Genomic DNA, 17,502 nt, shown 5'->3' on the forward strand with positions numbered 1-17,502 from the left:
GAAGTTCACCAGTCCCTCCTGCAGCAAAGCACCCCCACAACATGATGCTGCAACCCCCGTGCTTCACAGTTGGGATGGTGTTCTTTGGCTTGCAAGCCTCCCCCTTCTTCCTCCAAACATAATGATGGTCATTATGGCCAAACAGTTCTATTTTTGTTTCATCAGACCACAGGACATTTCTCCAAAAAGTATGATCTTTGTCCCCATGGCAGTTTTGGAGCAGTGGCTTCTTCCTTGCTGAGCGGCCTTTCAGGTTATGTCGATGTAGGGCTTGTTTTACTGTGGATATAGATAATTTTGTACCTGTTTCCTCCAGCATCTTCACAAGGTCCTTTGCTGTTCTTCTGGGACTGTTTTGCACTTATCGCACCAATGTACGTTCATCTCTAGGAGACAGAACGCGTCTCCTTCCTGAACGGTATGACAGCTGCGTGGTCCCATGGTGCTTATACTTGCGTACTATTGTTTGTCCAGATGAACATAGTACCTTCAGGAGTTTGGAAATTGCTCCCTAGGATGAACCAGACTTGTGGAGGTCTACCATTTTTTCTCTGAGGTCTTGGCTGATTTATTTTGATTTTCCCATGATGCCAAGCAAAAAGGCACTGAGTTTGAAGGTAGGCCTTGAAATACATCCACAGGTACAACTCCAATTGACTCAAATTATGTCAATTAGCCTGTCAATTATATGTCAATCAGAAGCTTCTAAAGCCATGACATCATTTTCTGGATTTTTCCAAGCTGTTTAAAGGCACAGTCAATTTACTGTATGCAAACCGCTGACCCACTGGAATTGTGATACAGTGAATTATAAGTGAAATAATCTGTCTGTAAACAGTTGTTGGAAAAATTACTTGTGTCATGTACAAAGTAGATGTCCTAACTGACTTGCCAAAACTGTAGTTTGTACACAAGAAATTTGTGGAGTGGTTGAAAAACGAGTTTTAATGTCTCCAACCTAAGTGTATGTAAAATCAAATCAAATCAAATGTATCTGTCACATACACATGGTTAGCAGGTGTTAATGCAAGTGTAGCGAAATGCTTGTGCTTCTAGTTCCGACCATGCAGTAATATCTAACAAGTAATACAACCTAACAATTTCACAACAACTACCTTATACACACAAGTGTAAAGGAATGAATATGAATATTTACATAAAAATATATAAATGAGTGATGGCCGAACGGCATTGGCAAGATGCAGTAGATGGTATAGAGTACAGTATAGACATATATAAATATATTATTATATATATATATGAGTAATGTAGGGTATGAAAACATATAAAGCGGCATTGTTTAAAGTGGCTAGTGATACATTTAATTACCTCAAGATGGCAAGATGCAGTAGATGGTATAGCGTACAGTATGAGATGAGTAATGTAAGGTAAGTAAACATTGTATAATATAAAGTGGCTAGTGATAAATTGATTACATGAATTTCCATTATTAAAGTGGCTGGAGTTGAGTCAGTATGTTGACAGCAACCACTCAATGTTAGTGATGGCTGTTTAACAGTCTGATGGTCTTGAGATAGAAGCTATTTTTCAGTCTCTCGGTCCCCGCTTTGATGCACCTGTACTGACCTCGCCTTCTGGGTGATGGCGGGGTGAACAGGAAGTGGCTCAGGTGGTTGCTGTCCTTGATGATCTTTTTGGCCTTCCTGTGACATCGGGTGGTGTAGGTGTCCTGGAGGGCAGGTAGTTTGCACCCGGTGATGCGTTGTGCAGACCTCACTACACTCTGGAGAGCCTGCCGGTTATGGGCGGAGCAGCTGCCGTACCAGGCGGTGATACAGCCCGACAGGATGATCTCGATTGTGCATCTGTAAAAGTTTGTGAGTGTTGTTGGTGACAAGCCAAATTTCTTCAGCCTCCTGAGGTTCTTCACCACACTGTCTGTGTGGGTGGACCATTTCAGTTTGTCTGTGATGTTTATGCCGAGGAACTTGAAACTCTCCACCCTCTCCACTACTGTCCCGTCAATGTAGATAGGGGGCTGCTCCCTCTGCTGTTTCCTGAAGTCCACGATCATCTCCTTTGTTTTGTTGACATTGAGTGTGAGGCTATTTTCCTGACACCACACTCCGAGGGCCCTCACCTCCTCCCTGTAGGCCGTCTCATTGTTGTTGGTAATCAAGCCTACCACTGTAGTGTCGTCTGCAAACTTGATGATTGAGTTGGAGGCGTGCATGGCCTCGCAGTCGTGGGTGAACAGGGAGTACAGGAGAGGGCTGAGAACGTATCCTTGTGGGGACCCAGTGTTGAGGATCAGTGGGATGGAGATGTTGTTACCTACCCTCACCACCTGGGGGCGGCCCGTCAGGAAGTCCAGGACCCAGTTGCACAGGGCAGGGTCGAGACCCAGGGTCTCGAGCTTAATGACGAGTTTGGAGGGTACTATGGTGTTAAATGCTGAGCTGTAATCGATGAACAGCATTCTTACATAGGTATTCCTCTTGTCCAGATGGGATAGGGCAGTGTGCAGTGTGATGGCGATTGCGTCGTCTGTGGACCTATTGGGGCGGTAAGCAAATTGGAATGGGTCTAGGGTGTCAGGTAGGGTGGAGGTGATATGATCCTTGACTAGTCTCTCAAAGCACTTCATGATGGCGGAAGTTAGTGCTACAGGGCGGTAGTCATTTAGCTCAGTTACCATAGCTTTCTTGGGAACAGGAACAATGGTGGCCCTCCTGAAGCATGTGGGAACAGCAGACACCAGCCAGCTGGTTTGTGCATACTCTGAGGACGCCTCTGCCTGCAGCCTTGCGAGGGTTAACACGTTTAAATGTTTTACTCACGTTGGCTACAGTGAAGGAGAGCCCGTGGGTTTTGGCGGCGGGCCGTGTCAGTGGCACTGTCTTGTCCTCAAAGCGAGCAAAAAAGTTGTTTAGTCTGTCTGGGAGCAAAGCATCGTGATCGGCGACGGGGCTGGTTTTTCTTTTGTAGTCCGTGATTGACTGATTGACTGATACCTCTAGTGTCTGAGCCGTTGAATTGCGACTCCACTTTGTCTCTGTACTGACACTTAGCTTGTTTGATTGCCTTGCGGAGGGAATAGCTACACTGTTTGTATTCGGTCATGTTTCTGGTCACCTTGCCCTGATTAAAAGCAGTGGTTTGCGCGTTCAGTTTTGTGCGAATGCTGCCATCAATCCACGGTTTCTGGTTGGGGAATGTTTAAATAAACGCTGTGGGTACAACATCACCGATGCAATTGTTAATAAACTCGCACACCGAATCAGCGTATTCGTCAATGTTGTTGTTCGCCGTAATGCGGAACATATCCCAGTCCACATGATCAAAGCAATCTTGAAGCGTGGAATCCGATTGGTCGGACCAGCGTTGAACAGACCGGAGCGCGGGAGCTTCCTGTTTAAGTTTCTGTCTATAGGCTGGGAGCAACAAAATGGAGTCGTGGTCAGCTTTTCCGAAGGGAGGGCGGGGGAGTGCCATATATGTTTCGCAGAAGTTAGAATAACAGTGGTCTAGGGTTTTGCCAGTCCTGGTAGCACAATCGATATGCTGATAGAATTTGGGGAGCCTTGTTTTCAAATTAGCCTTGTTAAAATCCCTGGCTACAATAAAAGCAGCCTCAGGATATGTGGTTTCCAGTTTACATAGTCCAATGAAGTTCTTTCAGGGCCGTCAATGTGTCTTCTTTGGGGGGGGGGGGGGGGGGGGGGGATATACACGATTGTGATTATGATTCAAGAGAATTCTCTTTGTAGATAATGCATTTGATTGTGAGGAAGTCAGGTGAACAAAAGGATTTAAGTTCCTGTCTGTTGTTATGATCACACCACGTCTCGTTAATCATAAGGCATACACCCCCGCCGTTCTTCTTACCAGAGAGATGCTTGTTTCTGTCTGCGCGATGCATGAAGAAACCAGGTGGCTGTTCCGACTCAGATAGCGTGTCTTGAGTGAGCCATGTTTCCGTGAAACAAAGAACTTTACAGTCTCTGATGTCTCTCTGGAATGCTACCATGCTTGGATTTCGTCTACCTTGATGTCAAGAGACTGGACATTGGCGAGTAGTATGCTCGGGAGCGGTGCGCGATGTGCCCGTCTACGGAGCCTGACCAGAAGACCGCTCCGTCTGCCGCCTCTTCTACGGCGTCGTTGTTTTGGGTCGCTGGCTGGGATCTGATCCATTGTCCTGGGTGGTAGGCCAAACAGAGGATCCGCTTCGGGAAAGTCGTATTCCTGGTCGTAATGATGGTGAGTTGACGTTGCTCTTATATCCAGTAGTTCCTCCCGACTGTATGTAATGAAACCTAAGATTTCCTGGGGTAACAATGTAATAAATAACACGTAAAAAAACTAAATACTGCATAGTTTCCTAGGAACTCGAAGCGAGGCGGCCATCTCTGTCGGCGCCGGAAGTAACTTCCGACTTCAACTGTATCTTTTAATGCAGTCGTCTCGGTTATCATTTGCTTGTTTGTAACAATTCAAAAGACATTGGCAATTTTGTTCTGAAGTTATCAATAAATATCTTGATTCTATATTTAGCGGCTATCTTCTGGGAAGGGCAAAAAAAACATCTAAGGCACACACAGCTGTTCTAGAGTGGTCTGAGGCAGTCCAAATCAAATCAAATCAAATATATTTTTTATTTGTCACATACACATGGTTAGCAGATGTTAATGTGAGTGTAGCGAAATGCTTGTGCTTTTAGTTCCGACCATGCAGTAATATCTAACAAGTAATCTAACAGTTTCACAACAACTACCTTTTACACAGAAGTGTAAAGGAAACTTTGGTAACGATGGTTTTGGGAAGCAGCTCTGACATTTAATGATGCTCCTACAAAGGTTCTAACAATGAACATAGCCTTAAGATGCTTTTGGGAAACCGGGCTCAGATAGCTACGTAGCAAGTAAACAGTAATAGTCTTCACACAGGAATCGTATTTCTCTTTCTTTGCCAGAGGTAGCCTACTCAAGGCTTTACCAATCACTAAGAGTGCTATCTGTATTATTAAGGCCAGGTTTCAATCCATTTCAATTGAATTTCCCGATTGAGCCAACATCTGCTGCGTTTTACCGTGAATGCAAACTCCTTGAACATGGTAACATTGCCTTTAAAAGCTGTATTTCAAACAACCCCTGACCGGATTGAATCCCGTCCTTACACTGGCTGCTATAAGTGGCTAGGCAATGCTTGACACCGGAACTAGATAAGTGTTTGCTCTCAGTAAAACTAGCCATCTAGGACATGACAAAACAAAAGCTTGTATGTAACTTAGCTAGCTACCAAATGAAACTGGATTCTGCGGGCAGGTAAGCATACATGGCTACAATAGCCAGGACAACTATATACTGTAGACTATATGCACGTTTCATTTGTGAAACTATTACTGTATGCGAAATGGCCCCTAGCCTCTCTCGGGACTGTTTTCCACTGAGGTATAATAAAACTGGACACTGCGTCCAAGATGTCTTCCTGTTGTTTTCAAGGTCATCTACTCACGTTCGCAATGGAGATTGATTCATGGACTGTCTACAGTGCCTTCGGAAAGTTTTCAGACCCTTGACGTTTTCCACATTTTGTTACCTTATTCTAAAATTGCTTAAATTATTTTTCCTCTTCATCAATCTACACACAACACCACATAATGACAAAGAGAAAACAGATTTTTCGATATTTTTTGCAACTGTATTATTAATAAACAGAAAAGGGCCTCCCGGGTGGCGCAGTGGTTAAGGGCGCCATACTGCAGCGCCAGCTGTGCCACCAGAGACCCTGGGTTCACGCCCAGGCTCTGTCATAACCGGCCGCGACCGGGAGATCCGTGGGGCGACGCACAATTGGCCTAGCGGCGTCCGGGTTAAGGAGGGCTTGGCCGGTAGGGATATCCTTGTCTCATCGTGCACCAGCGACTACTGTGGCGGGCCGGGTGCAGTGCTCGCTAACCAAGGTTGCCAGGTGCACGGTGTTTCCTCCAACACATTGGTGCGGCTGGCTTCCGGGTTGGATGCGCGCTGTGTTAAGAAGCAGTGCGGCTTGGTTGGGTTGTGTATTGGAGGATCCATGACTTTCAACCTTTGTCTTTCAGGCCATGAGATTGAGATTGAAGGAATTGTCCGTAGAGCTCCGAGACAGGATTGTGTTGAGGCACAGATCTGGGGAAGGGTATCAAAAATGTCTGCAGCATTGAAGGTCCCCAAGAACACAGTGGCCTCCATTCTTAAATGGAAGAAGTTTGGAACTGGCCACCCGGCCAAACTGAGCAATTGGGTGAGAAGGGCCTTGGTCAGGGAGGTGACCAATAACCCGATGGTCACTCTGACAGACTTACAGACTTCCTCTGTGGAGATGGGAGAAACTTCCAGAAGGACAACCATCTCTGCAGCACCCCAGCAATCAGGCCTTTATGGTAGAGTGGCCAGACAGAAGCCACTCCTCAGTAAAAGGCACATGACAGCCTGCTTGGAGTTTGTCAAAAGGCACCTAAAGACTCAGACCATGAGAAACAAGATTATCTGGTCTGATGAAACCAATAATTAACTATTTGGCCTGAATGCCAAGTGTCACGTCTGGAGGAAACATGGCACCATCCCAACGGGGAACCATGGTGGTGTCAGCATCATGCTGTGGGGATGTTTTTCAGCGGCGGGGACTGGGAGACTAGTCAGGATCGAGGGAAAGCTGAACGGAGCAAAGTATGATGAAAACATGTTCCAGTGCGCCCAGGACCTCCGACTGGGGTTCACCTTCCAACAGGACAACAACCCTAAGCACACAGCCAAGACAACGCAGGAGTGGCTTTGGTACTAGTCTCTTGAGTAGCCGAACCAAAGGCCAGACTTGAACTCGATAAAACATCTCTGGAGAGAACTGAAAATAGCTGTGCAGCGACGCTCCCCATACAACCTGACAGAGCTTGAGAGGGTTTGTGGAGAAGAATGGGAGAAACTCCCCAAATACAGGTGTGCCAGGCTTGTAGCATCATACCCAAGAAGACTCAAGGCTGTAATTGCTGCCAAAGGTGCTTCAACAAAGTACTCAGTAAAGGGTCTGAATACTAATGTAAATGTGAAATTTCTGTTTTTTTATATACATTTCCAAAAATGTCTAAAAACCTGTTTTTGCTTAGTCATTATGGGTTATTGTGTCTAGATTGATGAGAATAAGAAGAAGGCTGTAAAAATGTGGAAAAGGTCAAGGGGTCTGAATACTTTCTGAATGAATCCGGTTACATCCGGTTTATACGGACCAACATCACATGTGCACTAGCACTCAGTGAGCACAGGGAGTAGCGCGAGCAGCGACGACGTCATCCAAAAACATGGCAGATATTGGATGAATATAAAATGTTTATATCTTCAGCTACAGTGCCTTGCGAAAGTATTCGGCCCCCTTGAACTTTGCGACCTTTTGCCACATTTCAGGCTTCAAACATAAAGATATAAAACTGTATTTTTTTGTGAAGAATCAACAACAAGTGGGACACATTCATGAAGTGGAACGACATTTATTGGATATTTCAAACTTTTTTAACAAATCAAAAACTGAAAAATTGGGCCTGCAAAATTATTCAGCCCCTTTACTTTCAGTGCAGCAAACTCTCTCCAGAAGTTCAGTGAGGATCTCTGAATGAACCAATGTTGACCTAAATGACTAATGATGATAAATACAATCCACCTGTGTGTAATCAAGTGTCCGTATAAATGCACCTGCACTGTGATAGTCTCAGAGGTCCGTTAAAAGTGCAGAGAGCATCATGAAGAACAAGGAACACACCAGGCAGGTCCAAGATACTGTTGTGAAGAAGTTTAAAGCCGGATTTGGATACAAAAAGATTTCCCAAGCTTTAAACATCCCAAGGAGCACTGTGCAAGCGATAATATTGAAATGGAAGGAGTATCAGACCACTGCAAATCTACCAAGACCTGGCCGTCCCTCTAAACTTTCAGCTCATACAAGGAGAAGACTGATCAGAGATGCAGCCAAGAGGCCCATGATCACTCTGGATGAACTGCAGAGATCTACAGCTGAGGTGGGAGACTCTGTCCATAGGACAACAATCAGTCGTATATTGCACAAATCTGGCCTTTATGCAAGAGTGGCAAGAAGAAAGCCATTTCTTAAAGATATCCATAAAAAGTGTTGTTTAAAGTTTGCCACAAGCCACCTGGGAGACACACCAAACATGTGGAAGAAGGTGCTCTGTTCAGATGAAATCAAAATTGAACTTTTTGGCAACAATGCAAAACGTTATGTTTGGCGTAAAAGCAACACAGCTCATCACCCTGAACACACCATCCCCACTGTCAAACATGGTGGTGGCAGCATCATGGTTTGGGCCTGCTTTTCTTCAGCAGGGACAGGGAAGATGGTTAAAATTGATGGGAAGATGGATGGAGCCAAATACAGGACCATTCTGGAAGAAAACCTGATGGAGTCTGCAAAAGACCTGAGACTGGGACGGAGATTTGTCTTCCAACAAGACAATGATCCAAAACATAAAGCAAAATCTACAATGGAATTGTTCAATAATAAACATATCCAGGTTTTAGAATGGCCAAGTCAAAGTCCAGACCTGAATCCAATCGAGAATCTGTGGAAAGAACTGAAAACTGCTGTTCACAAATGCTCTCCATCCAACCTCACTGAGCTCGAGCTGTTTTGCAAGGAGGAATGGGAAAAAATGTCAGTCTCTCGATGTGCAAAACTGATAGAGACATACCCCAAGCGACTTACAGCTGTAATCGTAGCAAAAGGTGGCGCTACAAAGTATTAACTTAAGGGGGCTGAATAATTTTGCACGCCCAATTTTTTCAGTTTTTGATTTGTTAAAAAAGTTTGAAATATCCAATAAATGTCGTTCCACTTCATGATTGTGTCCCACTTGTTGTTGATTCTTCACAAAAAAATACAGTTTTATATCTTTATGTTTGAAGCCTGAAATGTGGCAAAAGGTCGCAAAGTTCAAGGGGGCCGAATACTTTCGCAAGGCACTGTATGAGTGATGACAAAAATGCCCTCAGCAACAATTATTTGAATAATTCAATGGATTTTTTTGTGTGCACAAAGGTGATGACTAAAGTGTCTTATTAGGAATTTGCAAATTTGACTTCTCTATGTGGCCATGTATCTCATCGCATCTCACCAAACTCCAAATTAGGTTGCATATCATTATCAGGCCTAAAAAATGTATAGCCTTAGTGCCAGGCCAAAGAAGTGCTGTGTAGGTCAATTCACAGTTCACTGAGCTGGAATGAACTCGCTCACAATCCTCTCTGTTTAAACAGAGTAGACTAAAGCCAGCCTGGGTCAAGCCAGCCAAACAGAGGAAGAACAGAGCAGAAAAAGAAACAGAGCGAGAGAGAGAGAGTGAGATGAGAGAGAGAGAGACAAGAGAGAGGTGAATGACTACATTTGAATCCCCTTTTCAATATCTGTTCAATAGAATGTATGCTTTACTATAGGCCTGCACCTGTTTTGCTTACTCACAAAATAACAAGAATAATGTATTACACCATACAGAATCATCTCAAAGTGCATCATTTTTTGAAAAAATACAAATATTAATAAAATATATAAAAAATGGACACATCTATCTATAGATCTGCAAGGTGCAATCAGTGACTGTCTGCCAATTGTTTTTTGGGGGGGTTCCACAATCGTTGATGTCGTGCAGCATGTGGATTTGCACAAAATGTCAGTGAGAATTACAGAAATATCCCCCTGCTGTACTCTCCTACATGGGTACTCCCACTCCCTCCTGTGAGAGTGCAATGTTCTGGGACTACCACGCAAATGTGGAATATTTTGGAAATATCTCTAGGGACTAGGGGGAGGCTCTAAATTTCAGACTAAAAGTTTCAATGTTAAATGGGAGGGAACACTTCTCCAATCAGAACACCCTGCAGAGGTAACTGCGAGCCAACAGCAGGAGTCAATAGACAGTTCTGAGCAGCGTCACTAAAAAAAGAGGCTAATCATTCCAACTCATTGTATTTCATCATTGTCATTCCTTGTTACTTTGCTTTTTTATCAGACGATACGATAGGATATTTTCAGTAGCAGTCGTTTGCTAATGAAAAGGCGGGTATATAGATCAGGGGAAAGCAGACGAGGTAATTGAAGCAATTTCAGCGCATCACTTTTAATGTAGCCTCTAATGGGGAGAATGGAGGACAGCTGACACAATGAGACTGTCTGTCCTCTGCTGAGAACTGTGCTCAGAGAAATAGAGAGTCAGATGGACAAGACACTGATGTAGCAGCAGATCTGAGGAGCAATAAGACTTAAGCCAACGGCGTGTCCACCATTTGAACACAATCTGTCCCCACCAATCTGTTCGATAGTCAAACATTTTTCAAGGACCTCCAGTGTGTGGGTGTGCATGCATAATTGCAGTATCTGGGTGTCAGGGTGTTTGTGCAGGCTTTAGTACACCATTTCTGTACTCAATGCATGGTGTGTGCAGGGGCCGTGAGTGGTTTTGGTGGCAGAGGTAGGTAATTGCCTGAAAAGAAACACAGCTTTTACTCAGTCAAATTGCACACCAAAAAAAACAGGAATGCTCAGTCTTGAGCAGCACCACAATATATACTTGCAAAGGAATGGAATAGCTGAATAAAAATGAAAGAAGTCCAGTAGCTAAATAAAAAATGTACATGGGCAAGCTAAAATTGTCATCCCTTACTTGTCTGCACAATCATTTTGCCAAACAGGGGAGGGGGGGTTTAGGGATGCTGTCTCTTTTAATCTCAGTTGTGGGGAGGGAGAGGGAGCAGGAGAACCTCACTGACTAGACACCTATCCTCTCTCTGAGGGGTTTGAACTCATCTCAAAGGACAGGATCAGCTGAGAAGGTGAAAAACCAAACCCGCGAGCAGCATGCACTGATTTCACACGCGCACTGAGTTGGTGGTGCCTTCTGTTTCAAGTAGCAAGGCTTTGAGCATCCTGTCATATCTTCACATTCAAGCTGAGAGTAAAGTTGAACTTTCCATATGAGGCTGCCTAGCAATTCGACAAAGTGGAAATTAGATCAAGCAAAGCATGAGCCCTTCTATGTTTTGGAGCTGCCTGCGCTGAAATGGACTCTTCTACAGTAGTTATTGCGTTATTCATAGGTTTAAATAGGCAATGCTTGCAGTATAATCTCGTGGAAAATAAAATGGCACGAACATCTGTAAGGAGTGATCAAGAGTGAGACAACCCAAAGCTTTAAGGAAATAACATGTTGTCTGCTTTTCTCAAAGACATCACAGCAACAGGGACATGGGTCTCTATTTTTAGACACCAATGTTCCGACCATAAATGAACAACTTGCTCCTAGATGTGATCTGATAGTGTGCGTTGCACCTGATCTAGAGTAGCCTACATCGCTGGAGAACATGGAACGCCGTTTACCTTATTCATTTTCCTCAAGGGTTGCAAAGTGATGAGAGGTTTCCGGAAAATCTCCTAGAAAGCGACATGGGAGACATATAACTTTTGCACAATGGAATCCAGAACACTTTTATCTGCTAATAGAGGTCGCTACTCCTGTGAGACTTTATGTCGTTTTTTTGTCTTTGAAATATAATTTCACAGCAATTGTTTGTGTCTGTAAATTACAAGTTGAGGAAAAGTGTGGACAAAAATAACTCCGACTAAACCATTTCAAAAATAATAATTTCATCCTATCGAGACCAAATCTCCTGGGCTTTTATGGGAATTAAACACTCCTCCCGCTGTATGCTGCTCAGGGGGAAAATGGCGGAGTCTGAGAGCACTGAGGTAGGTGTGCAATCTTCGATTAATTCATAGGCAAAGCTACACAACAACGTGAGTGATGAATAGTCTACTGCGCTGTTACTGTCAGGTTAATTTCTCATTTCAAGCATGGAAAGCACATCGCGCACAAGTGCATGCTGGTACCTCTGCAATATATGTATGTGTTGGTACTCTTTGGGTCCACTTTATGTGTTGGTACTCTTTGGGTCCACTTTTGTGCAACATAGACTATGCCCTGTAAAATGTCTATACCAATTGGCACGCTCCACTCATACAATATTTTTATCCTAAGCATACAGTGACTTCAAACTGTTAATTGACCATTAGTTGAGTTCCGTAAACGTAATTGATTCGTGTGACACTCTGTTTAATAGGAGCTACCCTAATGATAGCCTACTCGTGTCTGCCACTAATTATTTTGGCGTGTTGGTAATCCAGAGAAAGGTTGCACTCGGTCAGTCACAGGTCAATATTCAGAGACACGTGATTTAAGGCGCAAGCCCGCGTTTATAGCTCGTGCGCTGTCCTTGGTCCTGTAGCAACCTGAAACTGGAACGGCTATTTTGGCTTGCTCCCTGAGTGGACCATCCGGCGAAACGCATAGCCGCGGTTTGTAGGGGTGCTGAGGGTGCTGCAGCACCCCCTGATAAATCACAATAAAAAACGAATTTATATACATATGAAACATTCCACCAAATTACTGCACTAGGCCTTTATTACTCCCTGCATGAGCAGAGAGAGGAGAACAATTCTCAACAGCAGAGCAGGGAGTTTACTTTAGATGTAGTTAACATGAGAATTGTAGCATTCTATGTTTGAGAGTAAAAGTTTGAGGAACAGAAGATAGGTGGTGAAAAAAAGATGACTGTGGTACCCATATAGTTTTGATACACTTTTTTTCTTGTCTCTGTCTGTTTTTGCCCATCCTGTTTGTCCATCAGTGAAAGTAATGTTTGTTGCCATGTATCTTCCTGCTTACCCAGTATGTGAATAGAACAGGTTATTCTGTGTGAATGGAGCCAGTGGTTGGAGCTGCCTGTTGCTCCACCCCCTGTTGACAGACCATCCCCATTACTCAGCACAACAAGGACAAAGACAAAGCTGCACAGTCAGAGTGGCTGCCGAGCACAAGACTGAGGAGAAGGACTGACTATCTTTAAGGCCAGATCAATATCACTGATAGCCATGAGAGTGAAATCTAAATCTTAAGATATATGTGCACCAGGGAACAGAAGATGACATGGGTTGAGTTGAATGCTCAAATGAGTTTTCCCCCTTTTTCCTCTCTTGATAATATGTCTGGAAGGGAAGGGAAGGAAATCCTGGATCCTTTTTCTTCCGCTGAGCTATGGGCTGATCAGACAGGCTTCTGTCTGTACACTCCCAGCAGGCATTACAGGTGACAATCAGAGTTTTACAGGCACACCTTCTGTGTAGAATTCTGCATCTTCTGCTTTCCTCAGACAGACTGACAGACATACATCCTGTCAATACTGTTAGTGTTGTCTCTAGACAAATACGCTTGGTCCACTCACCTCTGCTGCTCCATGGGAAAGCCAATGACTGTTGAAAGAACAAATGAGATAGGAAAATAGCAAAGAATATAAACTGCTGCAAGATCTGTTCTTCCCGCAGATTGGGAGCAGAATGCAGAGTGTTGTGCTAACACAAAATCAATTCATTGGGTTTTACAGTTTTATCATCATACAGTATGTCCTTCACCCACTGTTTCTCTGTAGAAGACCTGACTTTTAGAAATCTGCTCCGGCCCCATGATGTCTTTATTGTGTGTTACCATTCTCTAAAAACCCTTAGCAACAGCAGCAGCCACAGCCAATCCGCATCATCCAATCTCAGCGCGTGCAGCCCACCTCGCTGCCCAAGCCTGTGCCCTCTGTCCACCATGTCCCGCGGCCGCCCCATACTCCCCACGCTGCCTCCCTGCCTAGCTGCCCTGGCCGGGGGAAGATGGCCAAGTTCCTCAACCCTGAGGAGATGACCTCCAGGGACTACTACTTTGACTCCTACGCCCACTTTGGAATCCATGAGGTAGGGCTGCCCAGGGGCTGTATGCATCAAGCTTCTCAAACTTAAAGTAGTAATGCTGATCTAGGATCAGCATAAGATTAGACGGAGGGTCTTGATTTTAGATGAGCCCTCATACTATTTTTTATTAATATTATTATTAGTATCATTATTATTATTGTTATTATTATTAGTATCATATTATTATTGTAGGTATTAGTATTCTTAGTATCATTATTATTATTAGTAGTAGTAGCAGTAGTATCATTATTATTATTATTATTAGGAGTAGTAGTATTATTCGTATCATTATTATTATTATTATTTTTATTATTATTGGAATTATTAGTATCATTAGTAGTATTATTATTAGTATCATTCTTCTTCTTATTAGTATTATCATTCTTCTTCGTATTATTAGTATTATTACTATTATTAGTATATTATTAGTAGTAGTAGTATCATCATTATTATTAGTAGTATCATTAGTTTGTATTATTAGTAGTATTATTAGTATCATTATTATTATTAGTAGTAGTATCATAATTATTATTATTATTATTATTATTATTAGTAGTAGTAGTAGTAGTAGTATCATTATAATTATTATTATTATTATTAGTAGTAGTAGTAGTAGTATTAGTATCAATATTTGTATTATTATTAGTAGTAGTAGTATCATTAAAATTATAATTATTATTAGTATCATTGTTATTATTAGTATCATTATTCTTATTATTATTCTTATTATTAGTATTAGTATAATCATTATTATTGTCATTATTATTATTATTATTAGTATCATTATTATTATTATTATCAGTATCATTATTATTAGTATCATTATTATTAGTATCATTATTATTATTATTCTACTTTAAGATGCTTTGTACATATATTCTCAGTTCTTACCAACTGTGTTCTTACATGACTCTATGTAAAGTTAGTTCCACTAAAGGCCAGCCCACATTAGACCACTTCACAGAACTGCAGCTCCTCCCCAGAGATGTACTGTGTTCCAGCTAGTTCCACTAAAGACCAGCCAACCAGCCTAACACTTCACAGAACTGCAGCTCCTCCCCAGAGATGTACTGTGTTCCAGCTAGTTCCACTAAAGACCAGCCAACCAGCCTAACACTTCACAGAACTGCAGCTCCTCCCCAGAGATGTACTGTGTTCCAGCTAGTTCCACTAAAGACCAGCCAACCAGCCTAACACTTCACAGAACTGCAGCTCCTCCCCAGAGATGTACTGTGTTCCAGCTAGTTCCACTAAAGACCAGCCAACCAGCCTAACACTTCACAGAACTGCAGCTCCTCCCCAGAGATGTACTGTGTTCCAGCTAGTTCCACTAAAGACCAGCCAACCAGCCTAACACTTCACAGAACTGCAGCTCCTCCCCAGAGATGTCCAACTGTTCCAGGGTATATGGGAGGAGGGTGTCAGAAGGGTAGAGAGCATGTTTCAAGTAAGACCTGTGAGATGGGGTTTGTTCTGTGACATTTTTTTAATTCACTAGGTCAGATTGGTTTTTATACTTTCTGCTCTGTGAATGTTCCTGACAGACAGAGAATGGTTGATTTGACTTAAGAGAGATATGCAGTAACCCCCCACTGTTTTTCAATGTGGACCAGTGTGTCTGAAATGGAACGGTGGGATTACAGTGACTGGCGGATTCATGTTTAATATACTGTATTTCATCCACTCACACTACACTCAGTCTACGTTCATATTGTCAGGTAAGTTAATATGGCTTTGATTGAAAAACACCTTGTTTTTCACCTGGATACAGTGTTAGAAGTGGTTTTGACATCTCCCACCCTGACACCAATCATTTGTCACTGAACAGGAGATGCTGAAGGACGAAGTGAGGACGCTGACCTACAGGAACGCCATGTACCACAACAAGCACGCCTTCAAGGACAAGATCGTCCTTGACGTCGGCAGCGGGACCGGCATCCTGTCCATGTTTGCAGCCAAGGCGGGAGCCAAGCACGTGTACGGGGTACGAGAAGCTGTCTCACTCCTTGCTCCCTGTCTGGCCTCGGACTAGAATGTTATCAGGCAGAACCATCATAACCGACAGCGTCAGGAAATGCTGTGAAGCCTAGCCTGACAAGCCGCTTGCTCTCCCCAGACCGTGTGCATGCGTGCGTCGCGTGAGTGTGTGTGCGTGCGAGTGTGTGTCTGTGTACTTGTATCTTTACATGTGTATATGCATATGTACATATATTTGTTTATGAATGTATGAGTTTGTCACGGTGCAGACTTGGTTTACCTCAGGTGGTTATTTGCTGTCTGCTTGTCAGGCAGGTTGTCTGGATAAGCTCTCTCTATTTTAGAGCTCTCAGATGCTGAGTTGTGCATTGTGGAGCAGAAGTAATTTCCACTCTAGGCAAATCTGAAAATGCATGCTGGATTTGGGCCAGTAGCTTGTTGACACCCCTGTGGTTCTCATTTAGTACATTGGTCTTGGACAGGATTTTTTGTCAGTTTGTGTAACTGTGTGTGTGCGTGTGCGCATGCGTGTGCGTGCATGTATATATTTATTGTTCTGGCAATAATCACCAAAAAATGTCATTGGGAGGAAGGGTGTTTGACATGCTTTTCACATTTGAAAGACCTTTGGCAGCAATTACAGCCTTGAGTCTTCTTGGGCATGACACTACAAGCTTGGCACACCTTTATTTGGGGAGTTTCTCCCATTCTTCTCTGCAAATCCTCTCAAGCTCTGCCAGGTTGGATGGCGGGCGTTACTGTACAGTTGTTTTCAGGTCTCTCCGAAGATGTTAGATCAGGTTCAAGTACGGGCTCTGGCTGGGCCCCTCATGGACATTCAGAGACTTGTCCTAAAGCCAATCCTGTGTTGTCTTTGCTGTGTGCTTAGAACCGTTGTCCTGTTGGAAGGTAAAACTTTGCCCTAGTCTGAGGTCCTGAGCGCTCTTGAGCAGGTTTTTATTGAGGTTCTCTCTGTACTTTGCTTCGTTCATCTTTCCCTCCATCCTGACTAGTCTCCCAGTCCCTACCGCTGAAAAACATCCCCACATCATGATGCTTCCACCACCATGCTTCACCGTAGGGATGGTGCCGGGTTTCCTCCAGACGTGACGCTTGGCATTCAGACTAAATAGTTCAATCTTGGTTTCATCAGATCAGAGAATCTTGTTTCTCAGAGTTTCTTGAGTCTTTAGGTGCCTTCTGGCAAACTCCAAGTTGGCTGTCATGTGCATTTTGCTGAGGAATGGTTTCTGTCTGGCCACTCTATGACCATAAAGGCCTGATAGGTGGAGTGCTGCAGAGATTGTTGTCCTTCTGGAAGTTTCTCCCATCTCCACAGAGGAACTCTAGAGCTCTGTCAGAGTGATCAGCGGGTTCTTGGTCACCTCCCTGACCAAGGACCTTCTCCCCCGATTGCTCAGTTTGGCCAGGCGGCCAGCTCTAGGAAGAGTCTTGGTGTTTCCAAACTTCTTCCATATAAGAATGATGGAAGCCACTGTGTTCTTGGGGAGCTTCAATGCTGCAGACATTTATTGGTACCCTTCCCCTGTACCCTTCCCCAGTAACCTTCCCCAGTCTCGGAGCTCTACGGAACATTCCTTCGACCTCATGGTTTGGTTTTTGCTCTGACATGTTCCGTCAACTGTGGGACCTTATATAGACAGGTGTGTGCCTTTCCGAATCATGTCCAAACAATGGAATTGACCACAGGTGGACTCCAATCAAGACGTAGAAACA

At 43.6% G+C, this 17,502-nt stretch overlaps 1 protein-coding gene across 1 annotated transcript in view; it reads left to right on the plus strand.

The window, feature by feature from the left end:
• Positions 1–10,823: 10,823 nt before the first annotated feature.
• Positions 10,824–17,502, plus strand: part of LOC110523264 (protein arginine N-methyltransferase 8-B) — a 41,795-nt gene continuing 35,116 nt past the window's right edge. Inside the window, exons 1-3 of the mRNA XM_021601811.2 lie at positions 10,824–11,745; positions 13,558–13,791; positions 15,617–15,772. Of these exons, the coding sequence (XP_021457486.1) occupies positions 11,677–11,745; positions 13,558–13,791; positions 15,617–15,772 (459 nt within the window). The 5' untranslated portion in view covers positions 10,824–11,676. The remainder of the gene's footprint in view (positions 11,746–13,557; positions 13,792–15,616; positions 15,773–17,502) is intronic.

This window comes from Oncorhynchus mykiss, chromosome 1 (assembly GCF_013265735.2).
Source record: "Oncorhynchus mykiss isolate Arlee chromosome 1, USDA_OmykA_1.1, whole genome shotgun sequence".
Classification (NCBI taxonomy): Eukaryota; Metazoa; Chordata; class Actinopteri; order Salmoniformes; family Salmonidae; genus Oncorhynchus; species Oncorhynchus mykiss.